This window comes from Dromaius novaehollandiae, chromosome Z (genome assembly GCF_036370855.1).
Source record: "Dromaius novaehollandiae isolate bDroNov1 chromosome Z, bDroNov1.hap1, whole genome shotgun sequence".
NCBI classification, from domain to species: Eukaryota; Metazoa; Chordata; class Aves; order Casuariiformes; family Dromaiidae; genus Dromaius; species Dromaius novaehollandiae.
Window position 1 is genome coordinate 32442554 of NC_088132.1, and position 24986 is coordinate 32467539.

General features: G+C 38.8%; 1 protein-coding gene across 1 annotated transcript in view; it reads right to left on the minus strand.

Annotated features, from left to right (window-relative positions):
• Positions 1 to 23225: 23225 nt before the first annotated feature.
• Positions 23226 to 24986, minus strand: part of LOC135324713 (contactin-associated protein-like 4) — a 221405-nt gene continuing 219644 nt past the window's right edge. The window contains exon 24 of the mRNA XM_064501545.1: positions 23226 to 23987. Coding sequence (XP_064357615.1) covers positions 23794 to 23987 — 194 coding nt within the window. The 3' untranslated portion in view covers positions 23226 to 23793. The remainder of the gene's footprint in view (positions 23988 to 24986) is intronic.

Below are 24986 nucleotides of genomic sequence, written 5' to 3' on the forward strand. Positions count from 1 at the left end.
AGGTAAGGAATTGCTTAATAACCTGCCAAGTACAGTAGATAACACCCTGTCTAATAAAGCTGTATTTGCATAGCTAAGAAAGTGGAACAATCCTTATTGTGTTAAGAAGTTAAACCATGACCTACTTTGGAAAAGCAAGGAATAGAACGAAATTATGAAAAGAAGTGGAAGAGCAGATCAGCTTGCATCCATGTGAAGACATGTGAGGGCAAATGGGCTCCAGGAGCTAAGCGTCTGCCCTGATGGGGACCGGAGGGCCTGTTGAGGGGTGCCTCTGTCGTGCCCAGGCCACACTCTGCTGGGAGCTCCCCTGTCAAAGCTTCCCCTTATGCAGGGAAATCTCTCCCTGGAAAACAGAGGGGAACCTCTGATGGAAGTTTCGAGATAAGCTCTCTGTAATAAATTCTGTCCAAGGCATAAGGTAGCCATAGAAAGGAAACCCTGGCAGGCACATTGTCAAAAAAGGAGTGAGACCGTTGGGTAAGGAGGAGAAGGAGAGGAGTAAGAGACACCCTTCAGGTGTAAGTTTAATGAAAGCATCTTAAGGGTGCTCTTCTCTTTTATTTCTTCAACTATTTATAAACACTTCTGCGTTACATTGTTCAGAAATTAAAAAAGATATTTTTATTTGACTTTTACTTTACATGACTTCATCTTTTGAGCAGCTTCAGCTTTTGCCTAGTCAAAAAGCCTTGGAAAGCCAGGTAGACTATGGTCATTGAAGAAGAGGTCACAGCACTCCCACACAAGGCCATGTTTGTGCAGGGTTGATGACCACTCAGAAGTGACTGATAGCTCCAAACCTGCCACCCCAGCAGCAGGAGTAGCAAATGCAGCCCTCAGAGGTTTTTCACTGTGAATCTCTGCCAAACCCCCTTCCACTTGCATTCCAAAGCATGAGCAACCATGTCCAGCTCCTCTGCCAGATGTCTTTTTTGCTAATGTTACTGACAAGTTTTGAGCTGGCTTCTTTCTTTTGAGCAACTTCATTCTTTTTATGGGAGACATACGGCTTTGTCACCCCTCTACCAATATGCCAGGGCCAACAGTGTTTCAAGGGTCTTAGAGCAGGCTGACTTAAAACTTTAACAACTTTAAAATGAAGTTTAATAAAGAAACAGATATTTCTATTATTGTAAACAGTATGGAGTGAATGAGCAGAAATCACATGCATTCATCACGATCAAATGATCACACACATCAAAAGCTGCCAGGAGATCTCACAGTAATAAATACTAAAGAACTGTTTCTTCATCACAGATTTGTGGGTGGAGAAAGAATCCAGAATAGTAATAAAAGACTTTTTTTGAACCTATGTTTTCCAATAGCTTCTAAATGATTTTTTTCAAAGAAAATTCAAGTGGGACACAAGATAGCAATTTGCATGATTATCATTAAAGCAAATATGTTTCTCCTGACTTCAATGCTTTACTGTATTTCACAAGAAGTCTGCCACTACAAAAATAATTTACCTGAGTTATTTTACACAGTAGGGGTTCCTCATTTATTTTTACTGGTTTCAAAGAATCCCTTTGTACATTGTGATACCTAGATGAAAGGAGTTATCTCTCCATCCAGTCCTCTCTCCTTCTAAAACATTTTGTTCTATCAGCTTTCCAACAGTTTCTTTCACTCCACCATAAAAAATACTTAAGGAAATTACTGAGAGCTTTAATGCTAGAATTTTTGCAGGTGGGGAGAAAGAATGTTTTTTCCTTCTACAACTACAGACGACCTATAGGCTGATATGCAAATGTAGCATATCATACAAAGCAGGTATATTGAAATTATTCTTTAAGGAAATAGCACATGTTAGACTTTCTGATAACTTTCTTTCATAGGGCTGAAATAGAAAATGATATGCTAATTTTCTTTCCAAGTTATTTCATTATGTTCCATGCAGAAGAGAAAAATTCTCTTTTCAAATCTGCACAGAGTATCTTGATTCCTATATTATACTCATTTTGCTTCAGTGCAAATCTTGATTAAACCTTATGAGAAAATTGAAATTCAATACACATTTGCTTCCAACCAAGCCCATCCATTGGTAGAAAGTATATTTGGAAGTTAAATGGTTCATTATACGACCCAAAGCGTCATTCTTTACAGGGAAGATATCATATTGAAAATCACATAGCTGTTCTGAGTCATCTTTTAGGATTCTTTTCCTTATTAGTCATATATTATAGCATTTTTTTAGCTATAACTCGCTGCATTGGACAAACTATCATAATCGTTTGTATTTTTGCATACCATTCTTCACTTGAAATTCTGTGGGCCAGTTAGTAAGACCATGCCAAGACCTAAAACCTCAAAACCTCTCTTTACCCCTGGAAGATCTTAGTGATCCTAGGTAATTAAGTCCTCCAAGCATCTGAGCAGGAGCTGATGGGCATGGTGGAATGATGTTTGTGCGTTCCTCAAGCCAAAGCATTAGTGGGTTTCACTGCTTACCTTCAGTTGGGGCTTAAAGCGTATCTGTTCCCACTTCCAGCAGAACAGTGGGCCCCAAACTGCTTTTGTAACAGATCTCTTCCCAGCAATTAGGGGAGGCAGATTCAAGTTCATCCTTCTGAGCAAACCTGAGTCATGTTTTCCAAATGAAATGGAAAGAGCTACTAAGAAGGAATGGGAGTATTTCCACCTGGACTACCTTATATTTCACAGTTGAGGGTGTTTCATAAGACACAGGAGCTTGACTCCTTTCAAGCAGGGCTGGGATTTACACTTGCATCCCAGTGAGTGCTCTAGGAATGGATAAATGCACCCAACTGGGCTTATGCTTCCTAGAAAAAAGTGCTGATTTTTGTTAGCCTCCTCTCTAACTCTGTGCGGGTTCATGGCTGTGACTGCCAAGCAAAAATTTAAGCCAACGCTTCTACTCAGCATTAATTTTGGGGTATCCTGAGGAGTTGCACATAGCACACGGTGCTGGAAGAGCCCATGCTTGGACACCAAAGTCCTTCCCAGCCCTGCCACACTCTCCAGAGAGCCCAAGTCCATTCCCTGCTGACATGAAGGCCACTGCATAGTACAGTCTCAAAGAAGTTAACATAACTTTGAACCTAGCCCCTTTATGACCATTTTTTAAGTTCCCTCTTTATTTACATTACATGAAATTACATGGTATTGGATGCAAAATGGAGAAAACCGGAGGGGAGGAGGGAGGGCTTCTGGGCAATGTACCAATAGCCTGCGAGACTTTCTGCCATAAGAGATCGTAGGGGTTGTGACTTTAAGAACATCTAAAAAAAGGATTTGGCAATGGCATGTTAATCAAGAACATAAGGAAATTCTTTAGACAGGAAAAAAATATAAACCCTCATACCTCAAAACGGAAGCCAGTCATCACCACGTCTTTCAGGAGAAACAGCCTACGTTAGAAATCTGATAACGGTCAGGGCCGCAGTTTCTTGTTCCTTTTGCTAGAGAATCTGTCACTGTCAGACTCGCGCTAGTGGGCTGGTGTAGCAGTGACCTGATCCAGTGAGGCAATTTCTACGTTTCTGTGTTCCCTCTATTTAGACATAATAAGGTCTCTGATCCTGTTTGGTAAAAATCACTCTCTTGTTAAATTTAAGTAAGCGCTCATTAAACTGCGCTACGCTATCACTTCATGTTACCTAAATCTGCTTGTACCCAAATTTGTATTTAGGTCTCCAGAGATGCTCTGCCGGTTACATATTCTGTTGAGATGCAACCTTTGTCCCTTTTTTCTGCATGGCAGTGTTTTAGCGTTGCTGAGAAGCCAAAAGCTCCAGCACCTCAGTCCTTCATTTGCTTGCAGGAATTACCTGACAGCACTTCCAGATCAGAGAGGGAATTGCATTGGGGCCCGAATCCGCGGTACGAGGCGTCTCTTCCCCGGGAACGGCTGCGCAGACACCTTATGGCTTCTGTCACCCCAGGGTTGGAGTGGACCTTGGGGCTTTGTAATCCTGTAAGCGTGGTGTCAGCCCACTGCAAAACCAGCAAGGACAGCAAATGCTTCAGAAATGATAAGGGGCCAAACACTCAGCTGCTGGAAATTGGTAGCTGTTTAACTACTCAGCTTGAAACAGCTGGGGGTTGGCTCTCGCTCCTCTCAGACCCTTGAGAGTTTAAACCAGGCATAAACCAGGCTATTGTGTTTATTCTTGGAGGAATTTCAGTTCTTATTACCCAGCTTCTAAAGTCTATAAACTTTTATTATTTTCTGTTTGCATTGCAAGAAGAAGTCAAAGCTTCAGTTAGGGATCGGGTCTCCGTTATGCTAAGCACGGTGTGTACACACACAAACACACATACACACAGAGTAAAAAAATCTTAAATAATTTACTCTTTAAATTGGTACCAAAAAAACTGATAAATTGAATACTCATCCCCGGTATACTTGCAAAGCCTGTTCCCTAAGCCCTTTCTGAAAAGCATATCCAAACAACCAGATGCAAATGATACGACACTGCCGAATCTTACACCTTCATTTTGATTATATAGCCCTGTTTTCTATTTAGCAATTGAAAGCAGACCATGAAGGCTACTTCATGCAGAGTGCCTGTACTTGTCACTGGAGGAGCTCATCAGAAAAAGTCTTTATTCCTGTATATGTTCCCAGAATCTGTCCCATTTTCCTCATAGGTTAGTAGTTTTAAAATCCATAAGCAAATATTTAAACATTCATTCTTCTTTTTAAAAAAATATACATTCAGAAAGTGAAACTGCTTTGTTTTATAATCATATAGGTTAAATATTTATTGAGTAAATATTTCCATCTCAAGTAGAGCAACCTGGGAACATGCTATTTCAATCAACTTTTAAGGCAGACCATTAAACTAATTTACAAATATCCTCATAAGAGATGGCACTGCTATTCTCATGTTAGAAATTCAGTCTAACAAACTCCAAAAGACACTCTTATCAAACCAGTTGTATTAACCTTTATCAGCTATGAATATTTTTATCTGCTATTTTTATCTGTCCTGCAAAGAGTGAAATAGAAATATCGATCTATTTTTTTAAAGCAGTGTTAAGTGGAAAGGACAACTTTACAAATATACCTTTCCAAAGAAAAATCTTAACCAGGTTAAATAATGGAAACACTATAAGGAAATAATGAAATGTTTGGCTCGTATATAGAATAAAATCATTGTCGGTAAACAGCATTAAAGTTTCATACTATGATGGTACTTACATACTCATAGAGTAAAAGTCCTTGTTATATTTAGGCATTAAAGATGTCCAGGAAGCCCAGCAGGGAAGAGTTTCCATGTGAATGGGGAGAGGTTGTCTTTAATATTTAGCAGCCATATTAGCATAGAAATAAGTGGTGGCAGCCAGTTACCTAAACACTAATGATGTCTTAATGTTATTTGAGATGCCCCAGTGCCTGCAGCCTGGCCTTCAGAAGCAATTCCAGAGGATGAGGATCTCTCTTCCCCCTGTGTTTTATCTGCCTGTCTCGTGTGTCTCAGAAGTTGCAGGGTTGGCAGCTGAATCCCACCCATAGCACATGTGAAGAGCTCTGGACAGCTAACGAGTTTAATTTTGGAGGACTTTTTCATGCTTTTGCAGTACCTTCATGCTTTACAAGCCATTAAACAAGGCCTATCACACAAATAAAACTTTTGTATTTATTATACAAATAAATCCTGTCTGCTCTGATCATTCAAGCTGAACAGGGCTGATTCAGTTTGCTTGTGTTTTGTATATTTTAATATTCCAGGGACTAAGATCCTTCAGCTGTTTTCCATTGGGCCTCCTCCATCTTTGGGGAGTTCAAAGAGAAGAACCTGTGACGAATTGAAATCCAGAGGTGATGAGTCTGTTGCTTAGATGTCTCCCGGGAAGATTTGTGGCGGTAATAAAAACGAAGGAAACTGCAACATTATTGGACGTGGAAGCTCTTAGCAGAACTAACTGCCCAGGGGCCAGAAGACCACATTCAGATTGGACTTTTAACCACAGAGAAATTACTGTAGCTATCAGGATGTGGAGAAATCACCCACTGACACCACTGTAATTTCTCTTTGGTGGCCAGAAGTTTCTTTGAAAATTCGGTGAACTGTGAATTAATATGTCAATTTTTCTGTTGAGGAGGCTTAGACAATTACACGTTGGTGTTATATTCCAGTACAGACATAAGGCTTTTTAGGAACTCAGCAGTGCAGTATTTCATTAAGACCTTAAACTATGGCGTGACATAAGTTTATGGAATAAGTTTTCAAATGGCTGAGTATGAAGGGACGCTGACGCTCTCAGGTCAGCCACTTAAGCTAGCAAATTCAAAAGGCCATTTGAAAACCAGGGTAGTTGTTACTCTGCATTAATTTGCTATCATCTGCTTTATTATCTGTCTGCATCAAGCAGATCAGGCAGTACACTACCTGCTTAGTGCCAGGCAATCTGAGTTGGTGGTTATAGACAGGAGACTGGTCTCCTTGGTCTCCACTGGTCTCATAGGGCATATTCGCAGTAGACACCTGAAGTGGAAAAAAACCCACAAAGTGACTGGATGTATAACTAAGGCTGTAGTTCACCTCTGCATAGAGGCAAAAGCAGCGGAGAGAGAAGTCACTCTACTTGCCTTTTTGCCCTATCCTTTGCATCACCCCCTAAGATTGCAAACCACTTGTGGGGGCAAGTAACAGAACACTATTTTTCTATTTTACAGCAGGAATAAAAAGGAGCACAATAAAAATATCAGCTAAGATTGATACGATTCATTACTGAGCAGTAATGGCGTGGGACTAGAATCTGTGATAAGAATAGAGTATCGTAGTGTTTAAAAGATATCCAAAATGGTCTCTCCGCTTAGGAAACCAGTAAAAACTTTTCTTTCTCCCCTTTTACTCATTTACTGAAGTTCAGATCTCTATACACGTCTGGGGAAGTCAAGCTAGTTAGAGGAGGGGTAATTTAGGAATGCCGATTAGTGACTCGTGAATGCCTTGACTTCTGCTGGTGCTGGGAACCAGCCTGGCATAAAGTCGCTAACTCCGGATGAAGGAGGTCTCCGTGCAGCTGCGGGGGGAGCCCGGGGCCCCCTTCCCCCGTCCCCCGTCCTGGCCTCACCTCTGAATTACAGCAGCTGTCAGCAGCAATTCTGGATCATGTAAAGAAGCAATAATCACATTTCTGTAGCAGATTTTACCAGTCGTGTTGGAGGCAGTGATGGTCTGAGCTACTCCTCTGTACTAGATCTTCCTTTTCAAGTCAGGATTAGATCCTGTATTTATGAGCAAACTTGAAAATCAGCTATTCAATAAGTGATTGAAACGTCACTGAGAGGAGATAATACAGAAAGAAATCATCATTTTCCATGTTTTTAAGATTTCAGAGATGTATTTTGAACTTTCTAGGGACACGCTATACAACTGAGATCCAAAAGCAAATGTGAACAGCTGAAACTCTGCCTTTTTTTTCAAATTCGGGTTGCACCATAATAAAAAAGGCCATTTGCAAAATTTAGATACCCAGAACTATGGCAGTTCTAGAAAAAAATTGTAAGTAAGTAGTGTGCTTTCACTATATATGCATATGTATGTGTATATATATATATAGTGAAAGCACACTACTAATATATATGTAGATTTCTACCTACAGTTAGGAAGCTCCTCAAAGACTCTGTATCTCCCTTATTTTCTGGGTGGTAGATAGCAATAAAGGCTTACCAGATGTTTACTTGTAATTGTAGATAGCTAGCCAGTCAATCGTGAGATGATTATTATTTTTTTTTTACAGTTTAATACAGACATGACATTTCAGTCCATGCAATATTTTCATATCATGATACGTGAAGTTCTTACAAGAACCAGTTCAGTATTTGAATATGCTATGCTGCACCATATTGCACAAGTTACTTGTTTAAAGAGCTGTCAGTGTTACGGATATGGATGTAGATTATTAGAACTGGATGTCAGAGGTACAAAGCAGGAGCAAACTGATAATCAGTAAATCTGCAGAAATGATGAAATATGGAATTAACCTTGTAGGAAAATAGATTGGGAGAAACTGTATAACCTTGTCAAGAACGTTCCTTTTTTGTATACCTGTAGGGAAAAAGTTTTTCATTATAAATTCAAAGAACATTCATATTTAGCATTGCATTTGCAACTTATTGAGAGTGAAATGTGAATCTAGACAGAGATGAACAGTATATGCTTTTTAAAATTGATTAGATTAACCTAAAACATAACCTTGCTTCTAACCAGGTATCTTAGCTGAGCCTAATCCTTTTTCATCTATTATAAAGGTAATGAAAGGTTTATGAAATGTTAGGCTGGTATTCTTTTAGACAACCTGATAGTTTTGCAAATGTCTAAGACCATAGTCTATATTTTTCAAGGGAAATCATACGCCAGGTCCTTCAACAAAGGAAATGAAAAGGATTCAAACGCATTTCCATTTTATGCAGTATTTTGTAGCAGCTACTGAATAATATGTCTATGATTTAAGCAAATAGTCTAGTGAATCCCAGGAGACAGGGCCTTAAAGTGGGGCTGTCATTTACATACTGTGCTGCAAGAAAGCCGTTTGACTCTGCATATTTTCCTGCATTGTGAAACGTTGCCTCTTCTTTTTGAAATTGACAATTTCCAAACAGGAAATTCCTTGGTGTTTTAAATAATATAGTATAATACAGTCTCTTATAATATTATAATAACTTTTACAATAATATATTATATTTAGAATATGTTATATGCTATTATGATATAATACTGTATTTTATGACAAATATCTGAGGGAGGCTAGGGAAGAAAGACTGAAGAGCTCCGGTAATGTTTATTGCACCATTTTCCCCGGCAGTGTTTTCTGTTGCTCAAAACTGATTTTGTGCTAGGTATCTGAATTTGTTTACAAGGTAATTAAATGAACTAACCTTGGCCGCAGATGGACTCGTCCTGCGTGCGGCAGAGAACGTCTGACACCTGGGACTGGACCAGGTAGCGCCTGGTGATGGGGACCACTGGGGTACCGCTGTGTATGCCTTTCTTATTGCTATTGAGTTTTGTTTACCTCCTCAGACTAGCGTTTCTTTGTTCGTTTCTATCTCCATCTTCCCTCAGTGCACTGTAAGGATGGTTAAATAAAGGTGGAGCAAATAATAAACAAAAATATATATTCTTTCCAGTTTACTTTTAAATCCCTAAATCACCACTGGCAAAGAGAAAAAAATGATCGACCTTCTGGCTACTAGTTCTCACTTAATATTTCACAACATCTCTTCTTCCAAGACAGAAGGAACAATGTGTATCCTCTATAGACAAATGTATTTTATGTATTTTCGCATCCCTAGCTGTAAAATAAATCCAGGAAATTTTAAATATATGTTTCTCTAAATTCTAAGGTGACTTTTAGTCCTTCTTTAAAATGGATCCTGGATTTCTCTTCAGTTGCCAAGTCTTTTATTTTATTTTTATTTTTTCCATCGATGAAGGAAGATGAGCCTGGTAATATGTCTGGAGGATAAAGCCAAGGAATAGGGACTATCGGCAAGCACCATTTGTTTACTGTGAAGGTTAGCTGAGAAAGAGGCTTTCAATATTATTATGTTTCCTTAAGGTATAAAATATCATAATCCTTTTCCTTCTGATTCGTGACAGCACAGCAGTCTTTTTTTTTTTTTTTTTTTTTGGCTTGCAAGCTCTTTACGGAGCAACTGGAAATAAGTTAATATCTGCTTAACTTTGCCTACAATACTAAGATGTGTGCAACTACCAGCACGTGCTCTTCATGTGGTACTAAGATATAGTATCCCCACCTTGGCATCCTTTGCAAATGCTTCTCCTAGTAACTGTCGTCAGCGCAGAGACTGCTAGAGGTTCCAGCTGCTAAGGCTGCACAAAAAGGCACTGATAACTTGCAAAGGTGCCTGCTCGGCTGCTTGTGTTCTCCACTCGCGCCTTGTTTCCTTTCGTCCTGAGCCCTGCCCTCCTCGCCGCGTGTGGCACCAAGCGCTTACCGCGGCGCGAGAGCCCTCACGGTCCCGTGGGGCTGGGCCAGACCGAGCCCTCAAACACTTGCTCCGTGTTTCACAGGCACCGCCAGGACCAGCATGCGAGCGTGCCTCGTTTTCCAGATGCTCTCTCTCAAAGCGCTGAAACGTGAACGTCCACGTTCTCCCCCAGCTTTTGCAGGGAAAACAAGGGCGAATCAGTAAAGAGGGACCTTTCCAGACAGCTGTGCTGCACACAAGATTAAAAGACAAAGGATCAGCCTCCACTGAGGAGCAGCAGCTTTCTACAGCCTCGCTTTATTTTTAGATTATTTTTCCCTCCCTACAGGCAGCCGGCTGACCTCCGTTGTTATTTCCAAGGTCTGCTCTGGGGCAGGGAACAGCACTTCTGGTAGGCGGGAAAAGGCTGCAACTGCAAGCAAGGCAAGCGGGCAGCTGAGCGGCTACCTCCATCAGCTCCCCCTTGCCTTGTACCATGACATGCTGCTTTGGCTTTTGCACTTGTATATTCGAAAACTGGGAAATAGTGCTGAGAAAAAACACATTTTTTGATGCCTTTTTTTTAGAAGCACACTAACAGGGCATGCAGCGCTGGTAAAGGCTGAATCTCTACAAACTGTGCTAACAGAGATTATCATGAGCTCTTCCTACCTCTTAGCACCATACAGTCCTGACGGAAATCCTACTGAAAAGCAAATATTATACTCACATCGCTACAATATTTTATTTTATATCTTTATGTGCTGCAAGGACATTTGTTGCTATTGCTTTTCCAAAGCAATCACGTTCTGTTTTTAAATACGGGCTTTTTCTAACCTAACTTCACAATTTATTTTCCACAGTTTTATTTTGTTTTAGGAACAGTGAATACTAATGCTATTAAGGAACTTGAAATTCTATTCGAACTCACCCTGGATGCTGCAGGGAAAAAACATATTTTTTTCCAAAAAAAAGTCTCTCTCTTTTTGAGGCATGAGGCAATGATGGATCTTATTTTTTTTTAATGATAGAAAGTTACAAAATCATCATGCCTGCTCTAACCACAAAGTACTTTTAAGTAAGGAAATAGAGAACATTTTGCCTTTGATGTAGTGGAAGTGAGGCAAAAGAAAAGCACAGTAGGAGCAAGAAAACAAGACACCAAAGGACTGTGAGATTATATAAATGTTCACACACACTATATATATATTCATGTATATATATATAGGGGTGTGTGTGTATATATATATATATAAATATATATGTATGTATGTATATATAAAAAGTTATGTAGCTTTTATATTGGTGAGATCTTGAAGGATCTTTGGCCATTAAGTCCTAAAAATAGAATATGACTTAAAAATAGTTGTGTTTATTGTGTCATTTTAATAAAGTTGGGAAGTGTTTTTTGTGTTCATCTTCTACAGACTATTTATGAATGCATTTACCTCTTCATTTATACACACAAAATAAATTTTGCATACACATATAGACAATTAAATTGAAAGAAATGTTCAAGTTTAACACATATAGGCAGACACAGAGAAATATGTATGCATTTTAGAAAGAGATATGTAGCAATTCATCATACCATGTCCTTGCTTATTGACCAGGCCAGTCATGCCAAAAACGCATAACAAGCCTAGTCTAGGCATTAGGACATACCTTTCATTTTTCTTTTAGTGCATTTTCTTTTCTGTGTGTCTGTGTTTCTTAAGTGCTTATAGAGCAAAAGACTTCACCGTTTAAACTGTTGGTGTCTATTTTATGAATTTTTTTACTGTTTAAAATAAACCCAGATAATATTTGCAGGGTATCTAAAGGAAAATTTAAACTACATGAAAATGTCTTCTCCTTTTTTATGAAACAGGAGATACTTGACTTAATCATACTTGGTTTTGCTTGCTCTTGAGTATGTATTTCACTTAAGGTTATCAGAATCTTTTACATATTTAACATAAGATTGTGAAAAAATGGCACAATTTTTTAAATTTTTTCATTGCTGTATGTAAGTAATAAAGGACAATATCACAGACTTTAGGCAACTTATCTTAATTTTCTCTACATGATCCATAGGATGAACTTCAATTTTTAACCACATTTTTAGAAGGTTACCAACTAATATTTTTTGAAATCTGAGTTACTGGAAACTTTACTTCACTAGGAAGAAGCAGCTCGATGATAGTTATTATGCTATATCCATACCTATTGGAATGTAATCTGGAAGAACTTTTTTTTTCCTGTCATGAATAACATATATCCTTCTTTGGTGACAAATTGGTTAATTTGATGGATATCTGTAAGTCTTTTCCAAAGTTAAAAACATCTTTGTGTAAATTCAAAGACTGAAAGCATAGGGATGCCCTTCACAGCTCAGTCACAATCCGTTTATACTAGGACACACCAACTCCATTTGAACAAAGGTTTCTGAAAAATCAGTCAATCTATCAGTCAAGCATCCTACAAATAGTTACGTACGAGGAAAATAACGAATGAAAATAATATAAAGGACAAAACATCCCTAAAACCGCTATGCAAATGTATGAGACAATACAAAGGTATTAGAATGTAAGGAGAGATACTTACCACGTACATGTTACTTCCGTCAGCCATACTCTAATATCAAGATGTCTAGTATTTTCCACAGTTCCTGTTGATATATCCTTCACTCTGCAAGGAAAGTATCTGTCCGGATCTTTCCAACCTTTCTTCTCTTGCCATGGCATAGACAACCAGACCAACATCTCCAGTAAAGACGGTAGGTGCTGACTGCCTCGGCCCTGGTGCTGTGAGCTGGTTGTCCTCTCCTGCTTTGCTCAGTAAGATGCTGATGAAGACTTCAGTCAGCCTTCATCAGGTCTCTGCTTCCTGAACACCCTCACTAGTGGCGCATAGCTTGTGCCCATGGGCCGGGTCAGTTCCCCAGGGCAACAACTGCTTGCGAAAAGAACTGCATTAGGGAAAGAATTGCATTAGGAAAACTAATATTAGTGTGTAGGAGAGCTAACCTGGCAGCATCGCATTTGAAAACTTAATCTTCTTATCTGTGCAATAAATTATGCAGAATAATTTGGGTAACAGATCACCTTCTAAAATACGCGCGCACGTGCGCGCACACACACACGCACACATATATTTCAGGGCAGATTAATTTAACACCTTTTTTCAGACGATCATATTTAGAGATATACATCCACAGAAGGAAGCAGCAATGTCTATAGTCTGCATATACAGAACAGGAGCACTTTCCCATTCGGTGTATATTATCGCACTAGCACCAACAATTTTGCCCCTAAAACTTTATGCGCAATGGTTCAAACTCCTCCGACACGTGGCAGGCCGGGCAGAAGAACTTTATATTCCAGGCTTGTTGCTCTGGTGCATTTCTGGGGATCAAATTCTGAAACAGTTTACAAGAGAAATGCGGGGGCAAGTTCCTAAGGCACGAGTTAGGCTCCAAAAAATTATTGAACGGTATAGTCAATAAAAATTGAGCTGGTGGGTTAAGAGAAAGACCTGCTCTCAGGGGACATGGGATCAGCTTCCAGCTGTATCAGTTTTTTCCGTCTCAGTCAATTCATTTGCTCTGTGTCTGCCACGTAGCAGCTAGGCTGCTCTGAACGGGAACCACCTCATCCTGCAGGTCTGCGTGCGTGTGGCCTTCAGGCACCTACTGCGATGGGTCCTCGTCTAAGCTGCGACCTCCAGGCACCTCTGCAGTACAAATAATGATGTAGACAGTCTCAATTTCCTAATGTGACTATAGGCAATGAAATAAAATAAAAATCTGGAAAGAATGATGTATTAAAATAAGGAACACATGGTCTAGAGAAATGCATTATTACAATTGTTAAGCCATCAGATATACAAATCTCCTTGCCTCTGTATGTATATTGACTATACTGCAAGCTATTTATATTGTACCAGATGATAGTTTGTGCTTTGGCTGTGATAGCTTTTTAGATAAATGATACAACTGATTCTTTGGAAAGAGCTGCAATAGGCTTATAAATATTATTAAAAAAATACAATCTCGAAACCCATTAGAGTACTGAATTTCTATTTTTTAGTCTTCTGTTCTTTGACCTTATATCACTGAGTATATCCTGAAGATATGCAGATATTTGACAGTCTATTGTTAAATATTGCTCTGATCATTTTCAGCAGGGCTGTCTCCTAGCTTTTAAGGCACTTTTCCTTTTATTGTATCACATATAATTTTATATTATGTTGAAACAATGCCATAAAATTTGATATATGCAATGTATTAACAAACTAACTCAATCAAGAATTTGCAGCAAGATGACCCTTTTTACAAATTATACTGAAAAATGTAATACTATGAGATATGCTTTTGTTCATTCATTGCCATAGCTCTATTTTAAGAGCTACTGGTGAGGGAGAGCCTGACATCTAGAAAGTACAGAAAGAAAAAAACCTAGTGGTTATTTGAGCACTGCTGTTCCCTACATCACTGTCAGCCCACATCACTGCTAACGCTGAACAGTTCCCACTTTAAACAAAATAAAAAGTTAGAGCACTGATAATTGTCAAAATAAAAAGCAGAACATGACTCTTCACTCTACTGCTCAGTCTTACACAGACATATAGCAAGTCTGGCAGGAAAACAATAGTAAAAATCTCTCTGAAATATACTGATTATTGGACATCTTTTGACTGCTTTTACTGAAATACTGTCTATTGATATAGTCTAGTTAGATACTTATGTAGGCTCTGATTACTGTACAATACCCTAAACTATGCCATTTTAAGTAAAATTTCAGTACTAGTTACTACTTAGGATATCCTAACCTAAAGAGGAATAGTGACAAATATATAAGTAAGAGTTTTAACAGAATTTGGATGATTAAAGATGTTTACAACCCCTTTGGTGTGATTTTCAAAATTATCTAATTAATTTACCTAATCAGTTTGTGGTTACAAACTTCATTCATTTCAACTGAATACTTAGGAATTTGCTTTCAAAACACGATGCACATAGCTGCACCTTGCATGCACATACGTGCTTTGGAAAAGCTCTCTTATCCTGTCTGAGAGCGGATGACTGACTTGGAGCACTTTCCTACAGCATTATGAAGTGTTGTTTTCTTGCCTTCTGCAGCCAGACCAGAGCCAGGCACAAGTCCATGTTTGGCTTTGGGAAGAAGAGTCCCCGCTCTTGGCTTGGAGGCCTCCAGTCTGAGCAGGAGGTAACTACCTGGCACACTATACAGCTACTCACCTAACCCAAGCAACAGGGAGCACCAAGCACAACTATTTCTTAAATACTGCCAGCACAGGCTGGAAATCCAAGGGCAGTAAGGGGACTGTAGCTTCCCACCACTTACTGTGGCCCATGCCGAGGAGCGCCTGCACTATTGCACCATTGCTCTGCCTCATCTGCCTGTGAATTACAGGGGCAGAGCTGTGCTCGGCTGAGGGTTATAGTCCCCAAATTTATTTTCTCTAGAAATGCTTTTGAAGAAGGAAGAGAAGCCGTCAGCTCCTGCTCCTCCTTTGCATTTCCCCCGCCAGCTGCCTCAGACCCGGTGCACGGCCGTTCCCCGGCTGGTGACCTCTCGCACTCAGCTTTAACCAAATCGCTTATCCTGCCTACATGCGGCACCTCGGGAGAAGCCCGGCAAGCTGCCGATGGCTGGTCAGCTGTAACGGCTCGGGTCGTGCTTGTGAGACCTCTGAAGATGGGCAATGTGATTTTTTATTCTGGGAATTCAGCCCAAGGGCATGGAAACGAGCACAGTTCAGCATGACACCGTGCGGCAAGGTGGAAATGAGAGAGCCGTGCTGTCCCGGGGCAGGCTGCAACTAACAGACATGGCCTAATGCTAACTAAATGGAAACACCCCCCTCCCCCCACTTTGCAACACCCTTACATGTAGTTACAATTCTAGACTCTCCATTAATTACCTAATTACAAGCCTACCCAGTGATGTAAAAGATAAGGAAATTCCCAGGGGAAGTAAAAGAGGATAGAAGGTAGCGATAAAACATGTTTACTGCAAATGTATTTGGTTTTTAAGGATATTATGCTGTAGTACGGACCCCTATTATGAGTCTGGTAATGGAGAAATGACTGTTAATCACTGGTAAGTACCACAGTGGGCAGGCAGGTACTGCGTAAGGGCAGCGCTCCCAGCGTAATAGCCTTATCTGACTCATTTAAAACACATTCTGCTCCTCAAATGCAGCACTTAACCATTCTAGAGTACCGAATAACAGGCATTTACTAATGCTTTCCTAATTAGATTCTAACTAAATAGGTTTACTTGTAATCGTAAAATAAAGACTGTCACGGCAACCCTAGATGCTCAAAGATCATACGATTTCAGGAGACTGTTAATTATTGCCATTATTTTGTAAAGTGAAGGTACGTACTAGATATGTCATGCTGTGCTTAATTTCCAGATTGTTATACTTTATTGAGGCAAACAGACAGCTAGATATCAGCTTGAAACTAGAATGACTGTTAGCTTCTTTTACAAAAGAAATAATTGAAAGGAGATGTGCTTGACAACATGATCCAAAATAAATGTTTTATATGAATTGAAAAACAGCTATAAAAGGGTGCTACAAAAGAACAAATTCTCAGGATTTTTTTTTAAAACAATTTTATCAACAAAGAAATTTCCTCTTTTTAATTCTCCTCCTTTCCTACGGATTTTGGACTTTTATTCCCAAAGCGTGATCTGATAATAAACCAAAAGTACAGCACTATTTATTATGTAAAAGTATATGAATACCATATAGGTGTAGTGTGAAGGAATATATGACACATTTTTAATCCTATTCTAAGCGTATCCATTCCTACTGCTATTTAGTAGCAGGATTCATCTGTAAAACACCTGATACATAGTACTCCTATCTTAATGCCATGAATTAATGAAAAAGCACTTTCATTCAGACGTGCACATATTATTAACTTGTACATCAAAGAGACAAAATCATAGCAATGCAGCACAAATGCTTTGAATAAGAGTTGCTGATTTACAGATCACAACACTAAATGATCCATTGAAACAATATTAATTTCACGGAAAGTTTTTGCTATGCAGGAATAAGGTCCTTTCTGATTTACAGTAAAAACCTAGTAATTATTAAAGGACTTCCTGACTCTCAGAGAATACTATGTGATTTTGCAGGTAAGTGGAACTTGAATTCCCATGGCAAGGGACCCTGACTGAGTGGTTGCTTTTTCCTGAGCTAACATAAACCTCTCTTCCAAGTGCTGCTGAAGTCTGTGGAAAAAGAGTATAGCATATTGCAAATATTTACTAATATTTACAATTAAAAAAGAGATGCTGACAATTTCTGAATGTTTTCTTACTCAGGATGTCTATAGCTTTTAAAATGAACTATTAACATTCTGGAGCACCCTTTGAAATAATTTTTTGCAACTGATACATGCCTATACCACAAGTATCGACTGCCCCTTTGTTTTCTTGAAAATAAAATCAGTATACAATTCCTTTTAGGTAATAAATATGTTACTTTGTACATGCATACGAATAAATACACAACATTCTTTCAGCTAGATAAAGGGTATTAACATGTAGAGTAGATTTAAAGATATTAGAAGACAATAATTTTTTTCTCTGTCTTCTAAAAAGTGAAATATTGTAGGTCTAGCAAATCTTGGTGGTTGGAAAAGTAACTCCCTGGTAACTAAAAAGCAGAAAAAAAGGATTAATGAAGCTGCCAAGGATGAACTAGGAGTTCCTCTTAAATTGCAAATGCGTGATGTTCTCTTTGGGCTAAACAATTAGCAGGAGACATCATGGAATAATGCAGACGTTACTATAACTCATGTTTTGTATGTATTAATCTATATGACACCTATCTTGTTTACTTTAAGTATTACCCATCTACCTAGACAAAAATGTTCTGGGCTGTAATTTCTGATAAAAGAAGACATGCAGTCAAATCTACACTATACCACATAGTCCAAAGCCTTTTTTTTTCCTCTTTATTCATGTGTCACTCTATCCTTATGCATAAAATAACATGAAATATCTATTATTTCTATTTGAAAGGAAAAGGACCATCTCCTGAAATAAATGTCTTAAAATGAAATGCATAATCATGTATAATTAATGTTACTTATCATAACATCATTTGCTAAATAAAAGGTTCACTTAGGTTTCTGTTATGATGCTTTCCACTTATATAACGGTTTTCCTCTTCAAAGGTCTTCAGAAATATTAATAAATCAACCCAGTAAAAACTTCAGTATTTTCTCCCTGTTGTACAAATGGAGTGGAAAGGTTGATGGCTTGTTTAAAGGCCACAGATGTAAAGGGTGGGATAGATATTCTTGGGCTCTTCAGTTAGTTAGACTTTAAACCACATGCTCCTATTGTGCGACTGTGTTGAAAGTCTGTTAATTACTTAATTCATCTGTAAACAGGCATCCATCACGGAATCTGTGTTATGCAGCAGGGCTGCTTTTCAATCTTTATTTTTTTAATCCTGAAGATTTTATGATGGGTGCTTTCAGTCATGTTGATGTTGGCCTTATAACTTACTTGCAAGGCACTTCCGCTTTTCAAAACAAAAAAATCACCAATTCATAGACTCCAGAAAGATTACATTGCATTTGGAATAGCAAGTTCTTGCACATATCTGAATAAGCCAGAGGAACTAAAGAGAATGCTATATTAAAAAATATAATGTACAAAGGTTACCAAGACCTATATGTCATTTTACTGACTACACTACGGATTATTTTAGTAGTTCATTTTATGCTGATTCTTGATGGCAAATTCTCCCTTGTGAAATCTAATGTAATCCACTGACAACGCCTCTTTGGTTTTCTTGAACATCAAAAGGATTTTGAGTAGTTGTTTCCCTTCTGAAGGCTTTTAGGAGTCTTTCACTAATGCCCACTGCCTCATCTAATCTGAAGGCATAAATATTGATGTTTCCTAGAAGCGAGTTAACTGTCTGGGAGAAGGATGCTTTAAGTGAATTGGTAAAAGACTCTTTTCTCTTCCCGCTTTTCTATTTTCCAGTTTCTCTTCCGTCTGCTTCTCTGTCTCTCTTTGTTCTGTGAGAAATTTTAAGCTGTAACTAACTGCTTTGTTCTCTTGAAGAAATCTTTAGTATTTTGTAAAATGGATTGGATATGTTTTCACCAGTGAGGGAGTTTCTGAACTTTAGGCTATTTTTTCAGTATTTGACATAATATAAAGAAATAACATGAAGAAAATAAAATCCAAACAATCCTATCTCTGACTAGATAGTTCATTTGCAGGCATGGATATATGTGTGTGTGTGTTCACATGCATGTGTATGGAGATTTTTTTCTTGTGGATTTACCGTGCTATTAATAAAGACTTCAGGCATCATTTATTCGGTGTTATTTATATCAATTGTTAGCAACATCAGAATTTCATCATAGGTGAAAGTTAGAAATTGATATGAAAATAAATGTGATTTTATGTCAATTTTTGAAGGAAAGGCATCCATCTCCCTGCAATGTGGTTGTGATGTTTGATTCATTTCATAACAATGGCAAGAATAAAGATTAAAAGGGTTAGACCTTGTATCCAAAAACAGTGCTAGTTCTTGCCAATATTTCCTTGTTAGACAGCCCTTAAGGAACAAGGATGAAGTATGATTTCTTGGCAAAAAAAAGATCCATAAGCACCCCTGTTTGGTGTGTTTTGTTTCCTCATATTAGCAGCGTTAGTGCTTTTTGTACGTTTTTGCACGTTCTACTATCGCACCCCAGAGAAGGGGCCACATGCTTTTTCAACGTTAAATCTTCTGACTTACCAAGTACTTTTTCTGATGCAAAAGAAGAACACTTTTTCTTGCCTGTGGCATCACATGGTTTATTCAGCTGCAACTTCTTCATAAGTTTAAACTTTTACAATTCTTTCTCAAGGTAATTTTTTTTTTCCAAAGGACATTTCCTAACAACCACCTGCTGACCTGCAATAGTCACCACTTCTGATTTTATCTCACACTGCTGCTGCAGGCTGCTTAGTATCTAAATCTAAATCTAAATCTGTATAGCCTAATTTAAGCAACTGATTCCTCCTTGGGATTCTCGCTGTTTTGTCTTACATACTACTTTCCTCTATTCCACTTCCATGAATAATGTTATTGTAAATGTATTTCACTGTGACTCTTAGGGTGTTTCATGTTGAGCACTTAGCACATAAATGCAATTTAGTCAGGTTTTGGGAAAACATTTGCAACACGATACCCTGCTGTGTAGAGGAAGAACGTGTAATTAGCTAAGTGTTGTGCATGTTATACCCCTTTTCTAGTCAGAATTATATAACATACTCCATTCGTAGTGGGAACCCGCACAGTTTTAAAAGTGTACCAACACTCATGCTACTACTTATTTTCTAATGTGCTTCAGAAAAAATATATTTGCCACAGAAAACGTGTCACTGTGTAGTGGATTTGTCACATTAGCACTCCGTTGTTATGTGTATAAATAACCACACTCACCAATGCCTTATATGCACGTCTACATTTCTTTACTGTTTAAAAAAAAAGAATCAGTATATTGTCCTCAGTTTTAAACTTTTGTATACAAATTTTTTAAAAAATATTTTCCTCACTTTACTGTAAAAAGTGTTTCTTTTATTAACAGAGAGGTGGAAGGTCACACGTTGGAAAGAAGGGACAGCACAATGGTGTTCGACGTCTCGGCGCACTTTGGTGCCACCATTTTGTTGAACCCACAGAAACGCAGCAAGCGATGGAAAACACTGCTTCGCTGACTATGAACCTGTATATTCTGGACCCAGGTAGCGAATACATGATCACTCTTTCCACGGAGGAAAGCGGGCATTCCCTTCTTCTGAGAGACATCATCACTGTATGCTACAAATCTGCAGATAGATGTCTATTCCACCAAATCTACCTGTTTTCCCCCTTAGAATCCTTCACATAATAAAGTGCCATAAAAAGATCTTTGAATGAAATGGTGTGTCATTCACACAGGCATTTTTCCCCACCCCCTTTTAACTAGTCTGTGAAATTGGGGTTTTACTCAGCTATTGCCTTCCATCTTGCCCTTAAGAAAGACCTATAGAACAGTGAAAGAAAGCAATCGTTCATTTGGAAGAAAACAAAGTGAAGGAAGAAACCTCTCTCTCTGCTGAGATACACAATGTAAAGTTAACTAAGAAGTGGAAGAAAAAACAAAAAATGACTGGAAAGTTAGACTGACGTGCTTCCAACTTGTCCTGGTGTGCACATGCTTTGGGTTTTATTAGGTTAGTATAGCTCACAGACGAAAACTCTCTCTTTTATAATTAATTAAATTGTTTTGGTGACGTGTCTAATGTATTATAATTACCACCATCATATAAATTTTCTCCCACAATTACTATCTCCTGCACTGAATAAAATGGAGCTAACTGGGACTCTGACAGTGAGTCAGTGTCAAAAGAGTTGTTACAAGTGATGCAAGAGGGTGGACACTGGTACATCTACTGTGGGAAGGGAAGGACTCGAGACTTAGAGGACTAAGTTTCAGGGAAGCCCATGGAAGGACTCCTCTCAAATGCAGTGCAATTTAGATCAAACCCTTGAAGAGGAAGGAACATAATTGTCACTTTAGAGTAACTGACTAGACTGAGAGTGTCTAAAGTAGTAAGCTAAAGAGTGGGTACGCTTGCTGACCTGACTCAGGCACACTTTTTTTTCATCTCCTCCTCTCCCCATCCATAAAATGGGGTTTCCTCATGCACATAACCTTTTGGAAACAGTCCAGCATCCTCCCCCTGTGTTCTGGTGCCACCTTTCTATAAGTGAGCTAGCTGTCCAGGACCAAACTGTACCAGGGAATATAGTAACACATACAAATGTACTTCTTCAGCCTGGGACCTGGGTCTGATTAGTCTACTACTACCGATGCACCCAGAACTACAAAAATGAGTAGAACAAAAAGTCTGTGCATCTGTATAATTTTTGGTTGCAGAGGCAACCGAAGTCATCAAAAAGGGAAAGATTTTTTTCCTAAAAATGAAGTAAAGCTGCACAGGAGGAAACAGAAAAGGAACTGTAAGATCCTGAAAACAAAAGCTGTAAATTGATGGAAGAAAACCAACTTTAAAAGTTGATATTATCAAAGATATCTCAGCTTGACATTTATTTACAACTATAATTTATGTAAAGTAATCTAAACATTCAAGACTTTGGCACATCATCTCAGGTTTACGGGCCTTTATAATGTTCTCAAGTATCTACGGTAAATATTTTCTAAAGTTCACAGTACAGGGTCTAGTTCTGTTCCTCCCCACTGAAAGAAAAGGAGTGTTATCATTGCTTTCAATGGGAGCAGACATAAATCAGTTCTAAAATATTTTGAAATTTAAATCTTTCAAATCCACAGGGACACAGAAGTCCTGAATCCTTCCCTAGATCCAAGTTCTAGGCACACAGTCTTCTCTTTGAAAAAAATCACAAACAAAACCCTTTGGGTGGGAACCAGTTACCTGAATACAGGTATCTAGTGCCATTTTAGATGCCTTCATCCTACCTGACTTCCAGATGCCTCTTCCAAAGGACACATATCTTCTGTAGATCTTGTGACATGCCCACCAGGCCAAACATATTTCAGATCCCCTATGGTATCTAAAGTGACATTCTGCTTAGACAACTTAATCCTACCCTGCATGTCCCATAATTCATTTATACAAAATCATAGATAGCTTTTATTTACACTTTTAAGATACTAAATATCTGTTTAATTTTGAAGGGTACTTACACTCAGACATTCTCTCACTGAGGTATAGTAGATACTATTATGGGTGAAGAGCCAAACTATTAAAGTATCAGCCACTGTACTAGATTCTAAATGCTCTATTTTTTATTATCGTAGCAATCAGGAACTATTTCTATAGAGTTGAACACTTAATCTTGAGGTCTGGAGCAGATCAGAGATGCAACGTTTTCAGAGATTGCATCCCAGCCTGTGTACAAAGGAAACATTACTGCCTCACAGAGGAAGCAATTTCTAATTCTTCAGATTTACTAGGATAAATATCTTTGATTATCTTTTGGTGCTGTTGCTCTTGATAATTTAACTATTATTAATATTTTACTTCATCTTTCCAAGTGAAATGCTTGTCTTCTGTGGTGCTCATTTTATTTAAAATGCTTAGAATATGTATGGGTCGAACTTGAGGCCACCGCTTAACCATGAATGAAAACCTACTACAAAAGAGACTTCACAGCATATCAACACACTGTACACCCTTCAGTTGTAAGCCCTGCTAGACTTGCCAAAGAGAAGAGAGAATAAGGATGTTGGTCATACCCCGGGGGAAAAAAGTACAGTTTGTTTTGGACACCTGACTTCATGGCTCACAAGCAGATGCTGACACAAGCCAACAGCAGTTCAAAAGGCATTTTCAGTTTCAGAAGTAAAAGGGATCACTATAAAGCAACACAGCAGAATTTCTTTAGTAACATAAACTATTAGAAATCCATCTTTCACCTTGAACGAAATTCCAGAATCAAATTTTAAAGAGAAGGATGGGAATAGCTTCATAACAATTTTCCCATTCAAAACCATATTCAGTATGTACGTTAAACTTCAATTGCAGAAGGTCACATCAGAACAGTCGGAAACTACCACCAATGAAATTGGTTACAATATCTAATTCACTGTTACATAAAATGCATTTATAGTATAATAGCTAAGGAATGCATGTAAATTAAAGAGGCCTCCTATAGCAATCACTGAGACTGAACATATGCAATATAATAGGTCTCAAATCCATTGCATTCACTGTAGAGTGCAAGAGCTTTTTCTGTCCATTGAGAGCCCCTGGCTTGGCAAGAAAGTCAGACTGTCACATTATTATATTAAATTAAATCACAAATGCCAATCAGAAGAAGTATTCCTTTTGATTTTCATTGGCTGTGTTTTGCATGCTGAGCTCACTTTTCAGCGCGGACTCAGCGCTGTCTTCATTTTCAGATCCTTTTGCTTCATTTTTTGAATATATGCTTGTTTTTTTATAAATGCGTATGGCTATGGCAGTGATGCAAAGTAGGATGAATATCACGACTGCTATCACACCTAGAAGGAGAAAAGAGAGACAAGTCACAAAACAGGATATGCAAATAATAAAGCATGGGCTGGGGAGTAGGACATGGAAGGAATGACTCCATTGCATAGTGAAGTGGGGTGCTGGGAAGCCCAAGAAATAGGAAGCCATATCTGCTTTGGCACCAGAAACAGTACTGCAGCACCAGCTACATGGCAAACATTTCCAGTTTTACACACTGTGGATACCAAAACCTGCCACAGAATATCATAATTTTTTGAAACTTTTGAAGACAAGTCCAGTAGAGATTTAGGATTGATTAGAGGGCTGTCTTTTCCTCCTTCACCATCACTCCCAGCTCTCAGCCAGTCTGACAGCTCAAGCCACTGCAGGCTTGACGAACTGCTCTTCAGGGACTTTGCCACCATACTATGACATGGGATGACATAGGGCACCATTACAACTTTGCTCTTCTCCCCCACTCCCATGGGTACGGGACAAAGTACTTTCCCTTCTCTCAGTCACTCACACCCTTCACCTCTCTCACCCCAACTGCCCATCGGGAGGGAAGGGGACACACAGCCCCTCGTCAGCCTTCCCCTGCCCATCTGCTCTCGCGTCACTGCTCCAGCTGTGAGCAAGGGACCTGGAGAGCAGAGGTGGAGCAGAAGAGATGCACAGGGAAAAGCATATATCTGCAGTTCTGAACCAGGTCTTATACCAGTCCTGTCTGTGTATACAATCAAATCCAAGCTTATGGTTACATAAAATTAATCCCATTCAAACTCAGCACTCTGCACAAATCAGTTCAGACCACAAACGAGTGTTCCTAAGCAATGCCTTTACTGAGGAGTATTCATAAAGGAAAATGTACAACAGTTTGTCACAGGGACTCCAGTGAACATTGGCCAGATTTTATAGCTGCCTATCTTCAGGTCAAACAGGACAAAACCTCTAACATTTATTCTGCCTTGTAGAAGATCCCCACTCCACCTCACTGCTTTTCATTTTGAAGGTTTTCATGATCTGCT